Genomic DNA, 22,307 nt, shown 5'->3' with positions numbered 1-22,307 from the left:
CACACTAATTCTAATTGGTTCTTTCACATTGGTATAGATTGTAAAAATGATGGTGGGCTGTTAGAAATGCATATTGGTCAAAAATGTCCCGCATACATTCAGTGGAGGGGGAAACAAAAAATAATGTAGAATGAAGGAAACACATTATGAGACCTCCGTTTACTGGCTACTTATAAGACTTCATAGCTAAATTATACTGTAATGCAGAACTGTATCATGTGCATTAAGATGATGTCATAAACATGATAGGACCGAGTATTGAGCCTTGTGGAACACCCTTGATACTGCTATTAAATTATTCAATGAATATCCAAAAACCTACCAATCTGCTGTGACAAAAACCCAGACACATATTCTTCCAGTCTGTTTGTTTATTCAGAATAACTTCAAATATATAATGCAAACGACCAATGTACATACGAGTTGTACTGCAACTTTGCTCAAACGCTTAAGGTTGCCCAGAACACAAACTTGCATTATTTCAACCTGCGAGAGGAAAGAAAGAACAATAACAACACCAAAAGATATAAGATGATTGTTATGACTAGATGAATCCAGAGTGGATTTGATTATTTCCCAGCACTTGCATATGGATACAGTAGGTCATAAACCAAAAAACATGCATCACTCAGACAAAACACATTTTGAAACAAATGTTCACTTTCCAAATGCGCAAAAGTAACCCGTTACCTTGGCCTACACTCATTTTGCTTTATCCATTACCTGCTGAAACCATCTCAGTGCCTCTCGATGGGCTTGCAGAATATTGTAAGCTGTGCGCAGTGTAGTAAAGAGATATTTTGTTACTGCATACTTTTGGTCACAAGCGGGAACGAGAACGACGGCTGAGGTAGAGGAGAAAAGGCAAGATGAAGGCAAAATAAGGTGAGAAATAAACATTGTGATCCTTTCTGGAAATTTGCATCTTAAGAAAAAAAGGCACTTGGAACATTAGGAACCAAAGGGTAAAATACTGCAAATGGAAACAGTTTGGTTTCAGTTAAAATAATGATACATCAACAAAAATAAAGGCGTTTGAAGAGGAGGGAATAGCCTCATCGGGTTAAAACACTTCACGTTGGCAATCTAAATAATAGTGTTCATACAAATAAACAAAGGCATCTCAAGCAGGCGTATAAAAATGATGCATAGCTTTTAGAGCAACATATGCCAGTCAGTGATTCAACTCGTACAAAAAACCTTCATAGTATTAGACAGTATAGTTATACTGGAAGTATAACTAGTAGTGGTATTACATCCTTACCCTCCAATTAGGTGGTGTGTCACATTGTCTGATTACATGACAGTGCAGATAGTGGTTTTGTTGCTTGTGTAGTTTAACACCCTTGTCTTTTAACAAACTTCTCTCAAAAGATGAACTTTGTTGAGATGAGGCGTTGTTCTTGTGCAACCAAAAGCACTGGGGGGGGGGGGGGGGCAGTGGGAATAGAGTGCTTTTACTATCAGTGGTCCGAGGCCATATTACTTAAGGAAAAAGGTTCCTGTAGTCTGTCATTTTTGAGAATCACCCATCTGTTGGCTGTACAACAGCGCTAAAAAAGAAAAAGAAAAAAAACAACACTTTTTTGTGGCATTAAAATAATAATAAAAAAAATAAAAAAAACTCCTCCAGAGTCCGTCAGGCAACGTGTACATCCTGCCTGTTAGTGGCATGTTTACACAAGTGAGGGCGGGTGTGTCATGGAGGATGACAGTGGTAATTTCTTATGAAAGAACATAAAAGTTTATAAAAGTTCTGAGTTTTCCCTCCGTTTGATGGATCCCAGTGCTGAAGTACACCGCTCTCAAAAAAAATTGTGATATTGGGCTTTTGGGTGCAATTTCAACATGGACCTAATATGCATTGTAGCCTTTACGGGTGAAGTTCACTGTAAACACAGTTGGGTCAAAAAATGCCCTAATTTGGGTCAAAAATGGACCAATCCACTTGGGTCAATTTGAGCCAACTTTCTGGGTTATTTTGCACACAAAAAAACCCCCAAAATGCGGTTGTTACAAAATACGAAAAATAGGGTTGTTTTGCACAAAACCCCCAAAATTGGGTGAGCTTGTGAAAACAACACTAACAATTTGAAAAAGTCGATTTTTCCATTTTTGGCCCAAATTGGGTTCTTTTTTTGATCCAAGTGCACCATTTTTGATGATTATTTTATAAAAACAACCACTTTCTTTATGTGTAGGTTTTTCATTTTGGCCTAACTTTTTGGGTTAAAAGACTAACCCCAAAAAATTGTGTTGGGCCCTTCTTGAAACGATTTGTTGTTGTTGTTTTGTGGGTTGTTCATTTTGACCTAACTTTTTGGGTCAAAATGAATAACCCAAAATGTTGCGTCTGCCCTTTTTTTCCCCACCCAGTCTGATTTCCTTTAACTCGTGCATTCATGAGAAGGCCAAATTAAATTCACCTAAAGGTTATAATGCTTTTTAGGTTCATCCTGAAATTTCACCTTAAAGCCCAATATCCGTAACTTTTTTGGAGCAGTGAATATATGTCAGTGCTATTTAAAGGTTCAATGGGCACATCCATCTCATGTGGTCGCCTGAGAATTTACTTCATGTTGAAGGCCAGCAGAGGTCGCTCTTCCCTCTTTTGCCAGGGGCTCTTCTTCTCCTCCTCTCCATCCTCAGGTGGTGCTTCATCCTCCGGGGAGGCCGAGAGCAGTGTGCGATTGTTCCTGAGAGTCACGCCGTCGGGCGGCGTCAGTGGAGGAGGAGAAGCGGGTGAGGAGGAGGAAACTGATGGTGGTTCCGTGTGTATTTGTACAATCTCTGGTTCTCCTTTGACGGACTGGACAGACTCTAAGTTGCTCTCCTGGGAATTGTACTTGAGGGTTTCCTTGCTTCCCGCCGCATCCAGATCGTCCACGTAGACCAGCTGAGTGAAGGCGGTGGTTGGCGTTGTGCTCTTGGTCCCCTCCTTCTCCATCCCTCGCTCCCCCTGCTCCACGTCCCGCCCCCTGCGACCCATTTTGGGCTCGTTCAGGTCCACGCCGGAGTCCAAGCTGGCGTCGTTGCTGCTGCCGTGCCTCCGCCCGCTGCCTTGCGGGCCTCCTGAGCTTGTGGCGTTGCCGTGGCAACCGGCCCGCTGCAGGTCAATGTAAGAGTGGCGGATGTGAGCGTTGGAGCGGCCGTCCAGCGAGACGAACCAGGCTCGTGGGTGTAGCAGAGGTTTGCCCCCTCTAAGCGCCATTAAAGTCTTTTCCGCCAATAGGGTGTCTTCGCTGTTTATTTCCACCAGACCCGTTTCTCCGAGAGCTCCTGGGATGGACACCAGCTTCTCTCCTTCATCCTGCTCGGTGGCATGCGGGACGCAGTCTTTGCGGGTTTGTCCCGAGGACTGCGAGGCATTGAGCTCGGCTTGAATGGTCTCCAGGTCGCTTTGCTCGTCCGTCTGCAGCAGGAGGGTCTGCCCCGACAGGGGGTGCTCCCCGGGCAGGCGCATGTAATGAGCGGGGATGACCAGGGTGGGCCGCACCCTCGGGTAAGTTTCGCCGCCGCTCAGCAGGTCCACGGAGGCGCAGCATAGCAGCTGGCCGGGCCGGGTCAACGAGGGGGGCCGCTCCAGGTGGTCAACGGAGCGGGAGAGAAGGTAGTCAGGAGCCCTGGATTCACCTCCCTCCCCTCTGGATGGCGAGTGAGGGGGGGAGGAAGGGGAGAGGACAATACCGCTCAGCTGATGTTCTGACAACTGGCCGTGCTTGGCTGGTGACAGTCCGTTAGATATGTGGTTGCCGGACGAGCAGACGGAGACGTACGACTGACGGTAGCCTCGGTCGGTTCCGCACGACATGACCGACTTTAAGTGCACCGTCTCCGCAGACTGACGGTAGTCTCTGCTGCGGGGCGTCAGGTTGCCGAGGGACGAGCCGTGGTGGCTGTTACCCAGCGAAGAGCGGCTGTGCTTGCTGTGCTGGATCAGGCTGTGCGCGTGGGGATCGTCTCCACGCTCGTAAGAGGACGGCTTCAGCATCGGTGTGCTCATGTCGGGCTCGGTCGCTGTGGAAACGAGCTCCAGCTGTACCTGAACAGAAAAACATTCAATGTGCAAATTGGAGTTGATTAGGTCAGACTTAATATCCCAAAAAGATTATTCTGGCTTATTTTAAGTTAGAGGATTCAACAAATACAAATTCATTTTGACTCAAAGTTTGCCCATTGTGGGATAATATTTTACATTGAAGTATTCGAAACCTCAATGTGAATATATACTTGCTTAAAAAAAAAACATGTTTTTGAGTGGGTGCAACAAATTGAAAACATTGAAAATATTGCTGTGCATTGAGTATAATTGTCATCTTGTGAATTTAATTCTAAATTGCAGTAAAAAACGTGGTAGAATCAATGACACAGTGACCAATTAGACATCGAGCATAGGTTGGCTAAATCTCGTTTTGAAAATTTTTATTAAGGTAGGAATGTAACGAAACACGGCAATATTGTGATATTGCGATAATGCCACAATAACATCGTCGTCATGTCGCAATATTAAAAACTCATTTGCCCCCAAAAACTTATAAATACGCTTAATTTTAAATATTACCATGCTCCCAAAGACGTATTTATACTTTTTTATTTTTTTATTTCTTTATGCTAGAGCATACAGAAGGCTTTGGTGCAGCCTCTGAACTCAAAAGAATGGTTTAAGCAATGGTAGTTCTTACAAAAACGGCCAGCACGTGGCAGCAGAGTACAAGAGATCAACCAGGGCCATGTTGCACTTGCAAAATGCGGTTTTCCCCACTGTTTTAAACAGATTTGTGTATAATGATGAAACTTAGCTATATAATAATGCTAATTGCTGCAAAACTGAATTAGATAGAAATATACTTTTTTTCCTGATGAAAGAAGAGACTATTTTTTAAAATGTTTTTCTAGCAATAGAACAGAATATTCTGTGGGCCTTGCAAAATCAGTAAAAATCCAGTAAAACAGCCGAGAGCGAAGGGGGTTGCTTCAGTGGCTGGGAGTGAATGGGTTAAAAGCAGCACATGTTAAAAGTCAGGTTGATTTCCATTAGTGCTGTTCTAGCACCCACTGGTGGTTAGCTTTTTTTTTAGTACAGTTTAATTTTCATATGGCATGTTTTGGCCCTTTTATGTTTAAAATCCACGCTATCGTCAAATGAAGCGGAATGCAATATGCTTATGAATCGAGTGAATATTTTTTTTATTGTTTGGGGAAAATTATATCTTGATGTTGATTGCTGCCTGAAATAAATGAACAAATGAAATGAAATAGCAAGTAAGTGCCTCAATATTAAGTGTTATTAGAGATTGTGTGTTATTTATGTGCATTGCTGTTATGTACAGAAGCACAATAATGTGCTTTTTTTTTTTAATATGAGATCACCCCCCCCCAATATAGTGACCTTTTTTAATATCGCTATCCTGCCCACAATATCATGATAATTATTATATTGTGAGGTTCACATCGTATCGCAGCCTTTCGATATTGTTACATCCCTAGTATTATGCAACAATAAGGAAATAATCACAAATCACATGACTGAGATTTTTTTCCCCTCTGAATCATCCATAATAACTATCACTGTTTGTCCCCCTTCTGTCAGGTAAACAACAAAGCAGAGATGTCTAAAACAACAACCTCGTTGCTGATGAGATTGAGGTGGGACATGGAGGTGGCTTGGTCCCTCTTGCTGCTGTCCAGACCGGAGGACAGTGTGAGCTTACGGTGAGAGCCCCGGGGCTTCAAACAACGCCGTCTGCTCAACACAGAAAAAGGGAATTGGTTGATGATTCATGATTAGTACTTGCTTGATCTACTGTATTTGTTATAGTTAGGAACATTTGACTTTGTTTTACCAATAAAATGCATCCGCGCAGTCACATGACTGCACACAAAGTTTTCAAAGTGACCCAATTTATGGCAGAATAAACATTCTTGAATTTTTGCTGATTGAAAAAAATATGTGAAAAAAAACTAACTGGTAACCGGTAACAAATCAGAGGGACAGATACGTCTTGACAATAATGAAATACAGCGAGGGGGTCAGATGACGCACCTGCAGTAGTACAGAAGGACGCAGAGCAAACACAGCAAAATGAGTGCCATGCCTCCAAGAATGGCCAACAGAAACATAGTGTGGTACATGCTGATGTCTTTCACAAGCAGCAGACCTGTTACAACAAGATGCACACATGAAATAAACTGGAAATTCCAAAATCATCTAGCAGAGCAGTTTTCTAACTAATTTTTTACCCAGTAAATTGTCATTTGAGGTATCGAATGTTGTCAAACCAACTCTTACCTGACTGGTGTGGAAACATGGCGGCCACCCAGTATCCCAGTTGAGGAGCAATGTAGGTGAGGATGAGTTGGTTGTCCACCCTTTGAACGTGGCCCCAACTGCTTTTTATCCAAGAACCTGTGCAAAAAGATGATTGATTACATCTTAGAAAATATTTGACCATCAGTTAGTTCCTAGTAGACGCTGTTAAAGGCCATTACTGTAGCACTACTTGTCCACAGGGAGGCAGTATTCCACTAAAAGTCACAGATTCCGTTTTGTCACAATCAACTCACACTCACTCAAGTATATTCATCAGTAAACCTAAAAGTGTCCCAAAAGTCACTTTTCTATTTCATTTTAGGCATCAGTCGGAAAGACATGAGGCCATCAGAATTTGACAGCTTAGTCTTTGCAGTTTTCATAATCCTGTCATGACTCGCCAAATTGACATTGAAGTAGTGTTTGAAAATTTCCGCCTGGCAAGAAACGTTTCATTCCACAAGTGCAGTTCAGCGCCAATTTGGCAAGTTTCTCAGAATAGGATCTGTTCTTTATCTGTTCAGCGTTCGGAATGCCTGTGAATACCACCGCTGATGAAAACACCAAAATCCTAGCGCAGGTGTTAGTGATCAGCGGATGCTTCCAAAACTGACAATACGTCACCCGTACCAACTTCTGGTTGTACAAAGGCTTCAAACTTCCAACTGGCTCTGAACTGCAGTAAGGGACAGGAAAAAATTCTTCCCAGTCAGCAATTTTTCAACACCGATCCAATGTCAATTGGCCAGCCATGTGCAAAAACTGCAAAGCTGATGGCCTCACGTTTGTCTGAATGATACATGAAACAAAATTGAAGATTGACTTTCGGGAGACTCTGTAGATTGTACCACAAAGTATAGGGGCCACACTAAAGAGAAAAAAAAATTGGAAAATTTTCTCTGCAAAAAAAACCAAACTATTAAGGATTAAGTTGCAGATTATTTTTATGTTTGCATTAAAGTGTATTATAAAAGCATTTTCCCAGATTACTATTTATTAACCAGTGATTGGTGTTTATTTCATACTTCTTATTCATAAAGTGATTAAAATAAAGGGTGGGGATTGATGTTACCGGTTCGTCATTGTTTTCCAAAGTAAAAACAGAGGTTTGCAAATATCTTATTTTGATTAAATACAGAAGATAATCAGTCAATTGAGAAATCTGTCAACAATTACTGTTGATATACTGAAATGAGAGGATTTAGACAATTTTAAATTAAAAAATGTGGGGTCTAAACTCTAAAGGGAATTGTGACATTCACTTGCTAACATTTTACTTCATTCTTGCAACTATTTTTCTTTAAAATAAAAAATAATAAAAAATACAGAATCACCCCCATGTAATCTTTTTCCAGTGTAGCCCTAATCATCATAATATGTACCAAGCCACTTGAAAGACAGGATAAACCTGATGGGGAAAAAAGTGAACAATGAGCTGCAATCTTGGCAGCACCACAACTAAAACACAAAAAACTGATCGACTGACTGGCTGCTGAGAGGAGAGGAAACATTCACATGCGACATCCCGTGGATGTCAGGGACGACATCATGGAGAGTGACCCTTATTCTGTGTTTGTTGGCATATTAGCAACCCCAAGCTCTTTGTTTTTTAAGGAAACAAAAGAGGATACATAAATGTACACAACGTGGCAAAAGGGTAGGAAAAAAACACTCCTCACAGGAAACAACAGGGGAGAAAAAGAAGGAGATATAATAGAGCGAGAAGAAAAGGGAGATACTGTGTGACTCAGCACCTCCAGCAACAAACACATACACACGAATCACTGAGTCACGTGACCAGCCCTCCCCGCACTCACCCTGGTTCTGTCTGAGGCTTCCCTGCATGTCTCACTTGGTTAAAATCAAAAATTTATGTTGCCATGTTTCCTTTCAACACAAGGTCGGCTAAGTGCATGCTTGCCTGGTCTATTAATACACGCGGGCTTGTCTGCAGCACAAGACAAACAGGTTTCAAAGTGTGTGTGTATGCTGAGAACCTTTTACCGTGCTCGTGTATTCCTCCAACCGTTTAAAACATTTGTGTCTGCTTTATGTGCTCATTTCAACAGATGCATTAGCACAAACAGGCGTATAGTTGCTCGGCGAAACTCAATCAGGTGTCAAGTGACTCTTGCTTTGTTATTTATTTGGTGCGGTTGCTAGGGAACGAGGGATGAAGCCCACAGAGGGGTCTTGGGATGGCTTCTGTTGTGGAAATACTGCAAGCATGTGTGTAGGCTACAAACGTGCGCGTGTTCTTTGCCATTCGAACAAAGCGTCTTTTGAAACTCTGGATGTTTGAAAATAAAAAGCCACGAGATCCTCTGAGAGTGAGGGAAAATACTAACAGTCCTATAATTTCCCAATGAAATGGTCTACAGTGGTGCTTTGAGATACGAGTGACCCAACGAGTCTTCGTCAAATGTGTTTTATGACTTGTAAAATTTGACATGCAGATGCTTCTTTTTTACTGTTCTCTGTTACTCGATGCTGTCGTTCACAGACACACCCAAAATTTATTTCTTAATTAGTGCCTGTTGAGCGCATTTGAACCCTGTTGCTGACCAAAACAGCAGCACCAAAGCTTATAAACAAGCTCTAAAATAAAGTTAGTTGTATGCATCCATGTTAATGTTCTAGCTAGCCACGTGACCTATTTGTGCCACCCATTCTGCTTGAGTTATTGCTGTTTCGCTGAATTCCTCTTTTTGTTTTGTTTTCAATATCGTTCCACTTGACATAAATTGTACAAATAAAAGGTCGCCCCTAACAGATGACTCCCCCTTCCCATTTGCAGTTGAGTAAATAAATGCCCTAGCCAGCCCTATTTGCTGGAGTGCACTATGCATACACAAATCCATAATGTGTAAGCAGCATCCTTTGTAGATGATAATGGTCTGCTGTTGAGTTTTCGGGCTTAGGCTGAGCACCGCTGACATGTCTGATTCAAAAGATGACATCACCATTGACTCTCTGACACAACATGTGCAGGTGTGTCACACTGCGGAACTGTTGAGACCATTGTGTGGGAAGGCCGAGAGGGATGACTGGGGTTGGTCTGCGTAAACTAGCCTTGTGCAGTCAGATTTGAGACGTGGCTGCTCAGTATAATACAAATTAAGTGACACCAAGTGACATTTTTAATAAGAATAAAGAAACGATTGATGATGACAGAAAAGCAGTGATGCTGCAGTTATGGCGTGGTGTGCCCTCTTAAGCACTTACAAGGCAATGGTTAATGCATCACAGCGCGTCACGGCAATCCCAAGACACTATGCAAATATGCCTGGTTGGAGATGTGAGCAGTATTTAAATGGCATCAGATGCCAGATTTGCCTTAGTTATTTCGTTATGACCTTGTGAATCAAGTCATTCATCACGCCATCTCAGCGTGACAATCTTTGACTTGGTAGCAGTGTACAATAAGCATGTGATTTGCATTTATGCTGCTTTTCCGGTTGACAGTAATTCAAATTAATATGACTACACTGCAATGCTTTCAAGGCGGATGCAGATATTTATTTCTGAAAAATCCATACTAGACATCCGACCTTGTGCTTTTGTCAGTACGTACCCAAACGTGGGTCAAATCTCCAAGCTGGGACATGATCGTTTTCCTTCAGGCCACTGTCTGCAGGCAGGGGAATGGAGACTGTGATTGGCTCATTCACTTGCAGCTCCAGTCCGTCGCTGGCCAATAGGTGGACGGAGACGGCCGCCACAGGAGTTAGCTCCGGCGGCTTCTCTGCTCCTGTGAGGCGGCAGAGGGTGAGGTGGGGGTTTAGTAACACAAAGCAATGCAGATAAAGGAGAGATGTCAGGAGGGGTAAGACGGACAGGAAAGAAAACAAGGGAAGGGCAGGAAAGAGGGCGAAGAGTGAAAAAAAATGGGAGGTTGGAAGTGTCACAAAGTATATCAGCCTGCAGGAAGTGAGAGTCTTTTGAGGGCTATTCAAGATGAAGGAGCAAGAAGCACACACACTTTTCTCGTTTGTTTCAACAAACAACTTGCCTCGATTCAACTTTTGCAGATGACCATGAAAACGTTGACTATGAATCTACTCGGATAAACAGAAGATATGCTTTCACCACTGTTTCAACACATTTACTGTACGTCTCCACACGGAACATGATGTGTGGACGAGTCGACTGGGAGCAAATCATATTAAAGCTGCACTTTCTAACAATTTGCCCAAAATATCTTTTCAATAGCCTTTTGATTTGATATTTTTTAATTAGTAGATTAACACCTTAGCTGTTCACAGTACTCTTGCAAGCCTCTGGCCAATAGTTTTCAGACTGGATTCGGGTTAAAATTTCCCGCCCTCTGGCAGTAACGATTCAAAATTCAATTTTCTGCATTCAGTAGCTTTAACCCATTAGGGCCTGGGGCGCTCCAACGCGTTTACTTTCTACCGTTAAAGCTGGGAGCGCTCCAACGCTTTTCTCCCTTTGGGCGGATAAGTTATTTTGTTTTGACCAATTCTTGGTCACTTAGGGTTGAAATGCATCAGAAAATACACGAGAGGGTGACGTGGGCCTCTTAGCATGTCCTGGAATTTTATTAGAGCGTTTATGGCTGACGCAGATTCGCGGGAGTTATTAAATAAATGATGCAATTGACGACGCCGCGGGAGGATTTCGAACCAGTGTAACCAGTCGACAGTGGCATATTGTTAAGAAATGTTTGTAGACAATGAAAATTTCAACGGCTTTGTAACAGAATGGACGATGAATATATGCCACTCCATTCCCCGAGGTTATTACTATATGCGCTCCAGTGTTGAAGGTAAATATACCCGCAGATGCGACATTTGTTGAATATTGAAGGTTTATAATAATAAACTTATGTTTGTGTGAACGCCACAGGTGTAAGCTCTGAATTAGGTTTCTGTTATGTATCTGCTTCAGGAGATATCAATTATGTTTAATATTGTTGAATTTCCAGGAAAACTTCAGGTTTTGAGGGGTGACTAACGTCACCCATGGGTTTTAGAGACAAGTTTTGCCAGGCGCTTTAGGCCTTAATAGGTTAAATTGGTTACCAACTTCTGGTTCATGTAAACATGGCCAACTAATCAGTAATATTAAACTCAGTCCTGTTGCCAATTTTTCAATTTCGTATTTTTGCTGTCAGCCTAAAATTTAATTCTGAAAAAGGGTTTTGTTGGATTTTTCAAAAACTCTCACTTTTTCCTTTTTTTGAGTCAACTGTCAATTGAAAATGAAACAAATGAAAGATACACAGCTTATGCAGGCATGAAGCTTATGATAAAACAGCATGCACACAGGCGTTATTGTGTTTCAGAGGGTCATATGGACTAGACTAGACTCTCACCTCCCTTCCATACTCCCCCATCCTACGCTCACTCCCACTTAGCAATCTTCCACATTGTCCCAATCCTCTTTTTGAACCTCTCTCTGTCTGTTGCACCTACCTGTGCCATTGCCGGCATGGACCTGCAGGTAGGGAAAGTGCTGGATGTGCGAGGGAGAGTCGGCCACAGTGAGTAGTGCGGTCAGATTGGCGTAGGAAGTGTTGGCAGGAAGCGTCAAGGCTCGGCGCTGGAAATGAACACTGGGCTGGCGCCTAAAACCTTGCAGGTAGACAGAAATGCGGATGTCATACACCTGTTTGTGGGACAAATCACATTAAAGAAGCAGGTCCATCTTTTTTTTACTAACATAACATTGCACAACTGACTTGTGTTTTGTGTTTACAGTGCCCAATCTGCACGACGTGACCAACAGTTTTTAATGTTTTTGTATTATTATTTATTGACATCAGGCCAATAAACTGCAACAATATAGCAATTATTTATCCTGTCGCCATGTCTGGCATCCATTTAGTGAATATCAATAAGATTCCATAAATAGGAGAAATACTACACTGCTGTCTGGCTTGGCAAAGTGATATTATTGTGGTCCGACAGAACATTCCTGAGCCGTGAGCACACGCATCCAGCTGTGTGTGAGTGTTTGTATTTTTTGGGTGATGATTCTGCAGTGTACATTTGAAGAGAGTATAATATGGCTAAAGGTTTAGGTAAGAGCATAGTTTAAAATCTGTGACCAGGTTTGTTTAAAAGGAAACGACCCCGTTTCTGTTCATTGTGCGTCCCCTTCCTCAACTCCTCATGCTTTTTTCCCCCCCTCCACTTTTCTCTCACCTCGTGTTCCTCCTTCTGTTGGACACTTTTACCCATCCCCCCTTTTTCTCACAACGCTCCACCCATATCCCCGCTTTGCAGCACAGATTGGATCATCTTCCTCCTCTACCCCCCGTGCATTTCACCCCCCCCCCCCCCCTCGTGCCACACGTCAAGGTTTATCTCTCCCCAGGGCTCGTCTCGTCGAGACAAACATTTAGAAGTGTGTCAAACAGGACATAAACTACCCTGCCGGCAACAGTTTACATGTTAATGGTGTCTGTATATCTATTGTGTGTGCGTGTGCGTGTGTAGCGCATGCTTTAAATGACTCCCTTGCCAGTTCAAAAACACAAAAGAGTCGGCAAACAAAAGACAACAAATTTAATTTTCTCTGATTGAAAAAGCCCCTTCTAATACAATCGCACACATGTTCAAAGAGGCTGGACGATAATGACATTATTTGCATTTGTGTTTGCAGAGCACGGCGGGACTTGAAAAAAAGAAATACTGAGCAGTCGATACCAGAATACATAGACAGATGTTTCTTTTCAATGTTTATAAAAATAAATGTGGGGGAAATACGGCTTGACAATATGTAAAAATGATATGCCGAATACAAAATAGATGGATATGCAACATTTTCGTTTAATCATTCACTAAATGTGACCACTAGGAGTGGACATATGGTCTCAATATTATCTGATTATTTTAAGTTTTTTTTTTTGTAAATTATGTTTTTAAAAAAACAACAACAACAAACTCCATATCTAATCTTTATTTTGTAATGATTTACAAAAAAACTTTCAATTTATTTGCTTGTTAAAGTGACTTGGTACTGCACAAAATATAGTGGTGCCTTGAGATACGAGTTTGATTTGTTCCATTAACAGGGTGGTAACTCAAAACACTTGTATCTCAAATCCTCTTTCCCCATGGTCACAAATTAATTTCCATTCATCTGTCCACCTTCCCGCCAAAAAACACCTTTTATTATGTCACTGCTGCGACTCCTGATGTGTTCAACTTGGCTACTGAGGGCAATGTAATACGTTCATGCAAACAGAAACGAAGAATAGTTTCTACTATAAGTGACTCAGTAAGCTACAGTAACAGTCGTTTTTTGCAGAAGATAAAGAACATATGCCTGTGAGTATGTTACTCGTTAACCCGTCTATAACGTTTTGCATTGTTTGTTAGCACTGGCCTAAGCAGAGTTTGCCGAGGTTAAGATATGTGTTGTAACGTGTCGTTCTCTTTAAGTTTAGTTTGACAGTAAATTTATATTGGGAGTGGCATTAAACAGCTTCAAGCCTCTTTTTTTGTCCACTATCATCCAATGGCTGCTTGTTGTGAAGCGAAGACGCTATCTAAAGGCATCACTGTATATACTATTTAAAGGTAGTAGCATGTATTAATGCAAACTCCCAGAAGCTACTTTATTTACAAACAACAAGTTGGTTGTAAAAAAAAAAAAAAAAGCTCTACACTTACCTTGGAAATCCGACACGATCTCCACCACATCTTCATAGACCGTCAGAGTAGCAGCTCTCTCTGGTAGCAGATTCAGGCTAATGGAGGAAAACACTGGAAGACAAACAACAAGTGTACACAACGCATTAACAGTGCAAATTCAATGGAGCGATGGAGACAATCTTACTTCTACCTGACTATAACTCACTGATTACTATCAGACATAACAAGTCATTCAACCATCTTTATACATTTTTAATAAAGTCTGCTTCCTGTCAGCAGCACAGGACGCAAGCCTGGCCCGGCAGACTGCACTTCTTTTGCTACTCTCCTTCCTTTCACTCCTCCATTGTTCTGAACTGGTAAGCGCGATAATCCAATTGGCTGGCGTTCCCGTTGGCTTATAATAACCACCCCAAACCTCGTCCCTATCACAAAGCACTGCCGCGCGGCGGCCCCTTTGGGAGACCAGCGCGTGTTTATGAAAGGGAAGCTTAAGCAGGCCCCCCCCCTCGCTGGCTTTTTGGAAAGGAGGTTAATAAATTAGTAATGGAGCAGGCCACTCATTAGCTCACACACCTGGCTTGAACCCACACATATCACACATTCAACTGGGCAATAGACCGGTCCACTATATTCGACACATACCAGGTAGTCTGGAGGGTGTCCATGGCACAGAGTTTGGCACGTATCCGTGTTTGGTCGCGGTGACGGCAAGAGGGGTCCCCAGGCGGTATGGGAAGCGCAGGAAGGCGTTGCCGTCTGCCAGTGAGGTTTCCGTGGTTACCAAAGTGTGGTTGGCAAAGAGCTGTATGGATGCACCTGCCAGAGGCTGGTGAGTGCTGGCATCGCTCAGGTGGACCTTCAGAGTCACCTCTGTGAACGCGAGAGAGAAGAATAGTGAGATGGCGGCTGAAGTCATGACACGGCGCAATTTACATGGAACGGAATGGAACGCTGTGCTACATGATGATGAAAGCATGAAAGCAATCTCTTTGACAGAATTGGTTCGTTGTCCTGCCCTTTGGCTCCAGTCTGCAGGGAATGCATTCCACATCTCAGCCTGGTGACAACTTCCTGGATTCCTACCAATGCAACTTCCCCTCAAAAACAATGGACCATTTCCCTTCATCAAACATGGGCCGCTGCATACAAAAACCAAAATATCTCTAATAAAAAAGCTGTTAAAGTATCAAATGAAATCCTAGCAACACCCCGTTCAATTCGGTATTCCAAAAGCGTTTATGTGAATAAGAATTAGGACTACGACAGGGGTAAGGATCTAATTTGAGTTTTTAAAAACCTGAATAAGAGCATATTAGGGTTTTGCACGTTTACACGGCCTTTCAAAAATTCCGGTTTTAAAAGGGATATTGACTGCATGTAAACATACTCAGTGATGTGTTTGTGCCAAACATTTTGGTATTATGAACAATAAGTTCAACCTTTTTTCACTTGACCGTAACAAAACCTTGCAAAAAATGCAGGATTTTTTTTATTTATTTCCTCTCTGAAGCTGTAATGGTAACGTTACATTTAATGGTGGAAAAAGTTTTGAAATCACTTATCTTGGTCTTTTTTCTTTTGATCACAAAAACCTGGCATTTATTATAAGGGCTTACTACACTCCACCATTACAAAATCAGCATAACTGTAAACCCCAAAAAAAGATTATTTATACTAATTTTGAATTGTTTGAATGTATATAGTTGCATCTTTTATTTTATTTTAAAATTAATAATGTAATAAATCTTGTTTGGTCCAAAAGGAATTTGCATAATTATATTGTTTCAAAGAAATGTATTTGCCTTAATATTATTTACGTTTAAACATTTTCTTGTTATGTACCCAAAAAATCATGATTGCAATTATTACCAAATGAATCGTGATGAATATTTTCTTCATAATCGAGCAGCCCTATTAACTATTATTGTTAGTTTTACAAATGTTTTAATTTTATAATGGTAGTGAACAGATTATTTCAATACTATCATTTTCTAATGGAAAACTGTTTCTATGAAAGAAATGGCTAAATTAATATTCCACTGCATTTGTATTCCAACTGAATTCTTTTAATTATACAAGGAAAATCTATTTGCAATATTGGTCTGTAATACCAGTTTCAGTATCATTGCCTAAAGGTGCACAGACAACCTGAAAAACAGACACACCTCTGCTCTGTTAGGATGTTCTTATTTGATCATTGGCTGCTGAATGACCGACCCATGGTGGCCTTTCAATTAAGTTGAAAGGTTTTGTCCCACTCCCTGACCTTAATCGTGCCCACCTCCCCCATACAAAAAACATCTGAATTCTGTCTGTTTCTTGTAAGGTCACCTTAAGCAATATGCACACAAACCCTGGGTGAACGCCCCTCCCCCCGCTCCAAGATCCCACGGTCCACCAGTAACCACCCTGACAATGTTTGTGGGAGTTCAACCAGAGTGCACTCTAAAAACAGAGCTGCTCCAAATGATATATTTGTTGAGCTCAAGTTATATGGAGCTTCGTACTGTGAGCTTGGTCAAACTAAAAGCATGACCAAGTTTGCCAGAGGTGTGGCGGGAAAAATCAGGTCCCCGTGTCCACTTTTTGACCTTTCACTACATTCTTCTTTTTATTACATTTAAGCAAGGCAGAGAGTTGGAACTTGGAAGAGCATAAAGAGAGCGCTGGAAACTCCAAACTGCATCTTGACTTGGTGCGTGTCACGACCTCACTTCCTGTTCCACTCCCAGGGATCTGTTGTTAGGGGTACCAGCTGCACTCGCTTTAAAAAACACTCCCCTGGGAGAGGCCGGAATGACAGGCAAGAACTCACAAATGCAGCAGACCCCTCCCAGCTCTCATTCAATAAATCAGCAGCGGGGTGACATCATTGTTAAACAAGCTAAGCATCTCCTCTGCGCTCTGTCATTGGGGGAAGAAAGGAAGCCTGAATAACTACAACAGAAAACACCTTACACACGCCATATCACTGTGGATTTGAGCGCCATATGGAGAATAACGGCATAAAAAAGACTGTCCAATTATCACATGCAAGAACTGCCAAAAGCTGCAGGTCGGCTATGTGTGATTTTAAAACAGGGGGAGACAATTGGGTGGCAAAAAGAGTTGAAAATGGGCATTTATTGCCATACTGTTTTTCCTTTGACAATTGTATACGTTTTGCCTAGTAGTATTTTTTATCCAAATGTATATAATCACAACTTGTGTAACTACTGCGCTAGCATACTGCTAGTTTGGATTTTGGATTACATAGCCACTGTAGGAATGAAACTCAGTTGAAAACCAAGGACCCATCGTCATAAACATACGTTTAACAAAACAACTGAAAACACCACAAGTTGATGTCTGTGACGAAGACTTTGATCCCTGTTTTTAAAAGTTCACACTTTCAGGCTCAAAATCGCCAATGTCATGCAAATGAAATGCCAAGATGAAACAGTTTTAAATAATCCTTTTCAAGCCTGTCTTTAAATTCCCAAGTTACAGTTGTTGAAGTAGCTGCAGCTGAGACAACTTTTTTTTGCATGGAACCACACACAAGACTGTGTCCAGCTAAACAGCCAACACAAACAAATCACCCTACCTTGCACGAAGTTGTTCTCCACACCCATTGACCTTGCTATGATCATACAAGTTGAAGCAAAAGTGTTTGAACAGCACTGAAATAAAATATTAAGGCTTAATGTTCCATTAATATAACATTCTTCCATGCTTAATGTGTGAATCCTAACCCTAAATAAGACGTTTTGTTGAATATTGCCATAAAAAATTGATGTTTAAAAATCGATTCGGCCGCATATCGAATCAATTGGAGAAGTGCGCGCTGTAATATCGCGATATATTGCCGAATCAATTTTTTCTAACACCCCTACTATTCATGAGTCACAAATGAGATTTTTTTATTTTATTTAATCTGTTGTGACAACTGCTAGTATTAGGTAAGGGACAAATGGTAGGGGTTGATCCTGCTATTTCCCCCTCATCAGGATTAAAAGAAAGGTAGGAATCAATGGTTGATCCCATTAACTCGGCAAAGGACGGGATGGTGAGGTTACATCATCAGGCCAGGAGATTAGGTGGCCCTTTCTCCTCTAGCCTGAACATATTACACTACATATTTAACAGAATAACTATTATTATGACCCTTGGACACGCCGCTCAGCTGCCTGGAAGACGCGTGTGACGCCAGGGAACTTGTTTATTTATTTATTGGCATACTAGAATAAAGTGTAATTGCACATCCACTATAGTAGGTGGCAGTGGCGCTCTCATTGAGTGTGCACAGCGAGTAACGAGAGTACACTCTGGACTGATTACCAGCAAATCATACAGGCAAGACACATATAGAGGTTGGATTACTTTAGAAAAAATAATTGAAATTGAACAGAAGCATAGTGCCATTTAAAAAGCCAGGTTTCTGACAACCAATCAACAGAATGCAATCTAACTTTTGGTCAATTAAACTTTTGTACAAAAGCACAGAAAGAAAAAAAGAGGAGCAGATGAAGAGCAAAAACACTACAAGAGCTGGAGGGGAATTCTGTAGGACTGCTTGACACTATTATGACCAGACAACATTACAGCAAGTCTTGCTTCTTTCAGTCATGTGTATGATCTGCGACATGAGGGTGATTTTATGGTGTACTGCAGACTGATACATTGGCCAGACAATTGTTGATGTTACCATATCAACAACAAAAGCCAATTTTGGGCCATGTGGTTATTATTAGTAACATTTCATCACTTTCACTACTCTGTAGAGTAAACCTTGGTACTGTTTAACATTCCTGTAAACATTGCTGAACAATAATAGAAGAGGGTGATGTCACATGGTTTGAAGCAAGTAAGTACTTGGAACGATTAGCAACCAAATCAGAACGTAAATTGTGACACATTTTCAAACCTGTTAAATATTGTGGAATTTGTGGACAAGAGAAAGTTAATTATAGAGACTCTTTTCGATGACTTTGTGGCTATTCACCCTATCATGGTTGTAATCGCTCCGCCCAGATTTGACCATTGAACAGTGAGGCTGACCTCCTAAGCACTATTTCAGCCTTTCATTTACATGAGGCTACATATTATTATTTAAAAAATATAATTCAATTCAGTACTGCCCTGCCACTTCCTAACATTTTAAAGGTGAGGCAGTACAATGTCTTTGACAATGTTCAGTGTAATTGACTCAGTGATAGTCATCCACAGGGCTTCTTTCTTATCATACAGGATCAAATGTGTTCTACTCTTGTTGTCGTTAGCAGGGAACTCACTAGTCACTTTATCTGAATAACATTTGTGGTAAAAAAAAAGTCTCGACATAAATGACCAAATGGCTAAATTGGCAACACTGTTGTACTTTTGTAAACTAGCTCCTATCGAGCATTAAGGGTGCACATCGTAGTTTTGTTGTATTGTCCCTGGATCCCAAAACTTTGAGCCGGAGCCCAGATTCAAACACAGAACCTCAGAACTGTGAGTCAGCCATGCATTTCACTAGTACACCATGTTGCTTAAAATAATCCAATTATTTATTTATCTTGTGGGATTTTGCACTTTACCAACTCTGCTGTATGGATGCTCCAAACGAAGTGTCGTTGTTCCTTTGTGACAATGGCAATACAATAGTCTGAATATGCAAATACAATAAATTGTATTGCAAACTGGCAGCCTATGTTAAACAGGAGTTAAGTTGTAAGTGTCTAACTGGCGAATGTGATGGTTTGGCAGCAAATATGACTTCCCATTGATCAAGAAAATCAGCAGCAGGTCACCACCCTCGGCTTTGAACAATAAGATTGACTCTCGGCCAATGCCTCTCTAATACAGACCAAAATAGGTAGAATGCAATTAAAAGGCGATTGACTTAAGGAAGAACACAAAGCTGGACACGAAGCAAAAAGTATGAACAAGTTGTCTCATCTTCCAGCTAGCCTTGCTAACATTAAGCTAGCTAAGTTTGGGTCTCATCAGCATCCCGTCAGGCTAGCGGTAACCATTAGCCTAAAAACTACCAGCCACTCGCTTTCTTGAAACGGGTCAGTGGGCCAATATGTTCGGCCTGATCTTTACCTTCCTCCGACGCTTTACTGGAGCCTTCTGAAACGAACAGTCCGATAACGAGGAGTACAAGCACGGTGGTCCAACTCCCTTTCCCTTCCACAGCCCGCATCATTGCAGATGGGAGTATCAACGGCTAAAAAAAAAAAAGAACGAATAAAGAAGCAAAGTAGCTGCCGAATCTTTTTGGCTTTGACAAACTCAACAAACGCCCACGTCGGCGTTTGTTCCAATTAGTCCGTAAAGGTGGCGGCTCTCCATTTTTAGCAGCGTCAGCATTCCCAAATTCGAGCGGTTTCTTGTCTCCCGTGGCGCATCCACAACCCCTCTTTCCTTGCTTTCTTTTTATTGACGAGCCAGGGTCAGAAAGGGAGGCAGCCCTGAGCCTCACACACAGAGCCACATGCCCAAAAAACAGCACCAACACACGGCTACATCCACGCGACGCCTCGCTGTCATTTACGGAACTCTGTCGCCCCTTACCGGCAGAACGCAGTACCTACAGTAGTCGTTTTTATAGTTTGATCGTTCAAACGCCTATTAGGCATTCTGAAACCACATTTTACTTTAAGTAATGCACAGACCAGAAAACCAAAATTGACAATTATTTTATTTAACCATTATAGTTTTCTTATTTATTTATTTTTACGCTTCGTGGTGCAGGTGAGTATTTGCCTCCTCTCCCTTCTCTGATTGCACGTCTCTGCTGTCCCCACTTGTTGGCACTCTTTCTCGCCTTAGAAGAAAAACAATATATATAATGTCCCACAGAGATCCAGCTGGTGTGCAAAGTGTAATCGAAAAACGATTTTTGAAAATGTGAAAAACCAAGGTTGTTCTGCTGAATTTCAATAATTCATTTGATAAATGTACTCTGCATAAGATACAAGGTTGCAGAATCATATTAGTTTCCAGGAAGTCAGAAAGAAAATAATGAAAATGTTATTGCCCCTGGTAGGAACAAAAAATAAAAGCTCTGCTTACTTGGGCCAAGTTAGTCAAGTATCATTTTCAGATTAATTTGCATGAGTCACTTACCAGGCATATTCCTTCTGTAGTAAATCAGACCAGCAGACAAAGAAAACAGACCGATGATTAGCCCCATTGATCCCAATATGATCTTATTCCTCACAGACTCCGGCATGGGCTCTGAAAATACCAGCATATTGATATACTAAACCGTTGACGTTGATTCAACTGAGGTCAAATTAGGGTCAGTGTTTCTCAATTATTTTGTTGTTTGTTGTTTCTAACCCTAACCCTAACCCTAACCCTAAACCCTAAACCCTAACCCTAACCATAAACACTAACCCTACCCTAACCCTAACTAACCCTAAACCCTAACCTAACCATAACCCTACCCTAACCCTAACCCCTAACCCTAACCCAAATCCTAACCCTAACTAACCCTTACCCTAACCCTAACCCTAACCCTAACCCTACCCTCAACCCTGGCTATACTAACCCTAACCCTAAACCCAACCCTAAACCCAACCCTAAACCCAACCCTAAACCCAACCCTAAACCCAACCCTAACCCTAACCCTAAACCCTATCCCTATCCCTATCCCTAACCCTAAACCCCAACCCTGAGATATATTGGAAAAGATGGAGAAGAGGAAGTAAAAATATACAAGTCTGCCCTTCCAAATTTCACTCGGAAGACCACAACATGTGACTGTGAAGTTCCAAGTCACAAGAACCTGTTGGACTGACTTGGCCCATGTCAGCAGAGCTTTTAATTTTTGTATTGCAACCTTGTACACTGTTTAAAGTAAAACGTATAGCACATGAGAGTACCTGTATCAAGGAATTCCGGTAATTCAACAGAGCCACCTTGTTTTTCATATTTCAACAGTAGATATATTGTACAAAGTATACCAGCTGTGTGTTTTCTTTTTCTTTTTTTCTTTCAAGGGTGAGAGAGAGCCGACAAGTGGTGACCGCAGGGACACGCAGTCAGGGGACAGAGGGGAGGCAAAGACTCACCTGCGCCACGAAGAGTAAATAATAATAAAAATTATAATAATTGTTAAATAAAATAGTTTTCAAATTTAGTTCTCTGTTCTGTTCTTTATGAACAAATGAGCCGCTTTGGATTATATTTCACGTTTCCTATCTTGTCTATGAAAAGCCTGAGTTTGTTCCTCTTCTTGTATTTAAAATGAAATGCCATTTTTGTTTACGAACATTAAAAAATTCAAATTAAACCGTGTCCTCATCAAACTAAATAGCTTATCAGGCACCATCCCGCCTGCAAGTCAATGTTGAGGGGAATCACATTTTTAGCGCATGCGCATTTGGGGGGAA

General features: G+C 41.5%; 1 protein-coding gene across 1 annotated transcript; it reads right to left on the bottom strand.

Moving 5' to 3' along the window:
- Positions 1 to 359: 359 nt before the first annotated feature.
- Positions 360 to 20,445, bottom strand: fam171a1 (family with sequence similarity 171 member A1). The gene is made up of 9 exons (XM_086079479.1): positions 20,011 to 20,445; positions 14,581 to 14,808; positions 13,954 to 14,046; positions 11,749 to 11,907; positions 9,885 to 10,061; positions 6,290 to 6,406; positions 6,044 to 6,158; positions 5,626 to 5,743; positions 360 to 4,042 (listed from the first exon to the last, which is right to left on the bottom strand). Exons 1-9 carry the CDS (start codon positions 20,111 to 20,113, stop codon positions 2,570 to 2,572), a joined length of 2,583 nt encoding a protein of 860 aa, XP_085935605.1. The 5' UTR covers positions 20,114 to 20,445; the 3' UTR covers positions 360 to 2,569.
- Positions 20,446 to 22,307: the final 1,862 nt, after the last annotated feature.

Source organism: Leptonotus elevatus, chromosome 6, assembly GCF_054856555.1.
Source record: "Leptonotus elevatus isolate MCC_2025b chromosome 6, RoL_Lele_1.0, whole genome shotgun sequence".
Taxonomy (NCBI): Eukaryota; Metazoa; Chordata; class Actinopteri; order Syngnathiformes; family Syngnathidae; genus Leptonotus; species Leptonotus elevatus.
Note: the sequence above shows the minus strand (reverse complement) of the source record. Positions and strands in the feature narration are given on the sequence as shown.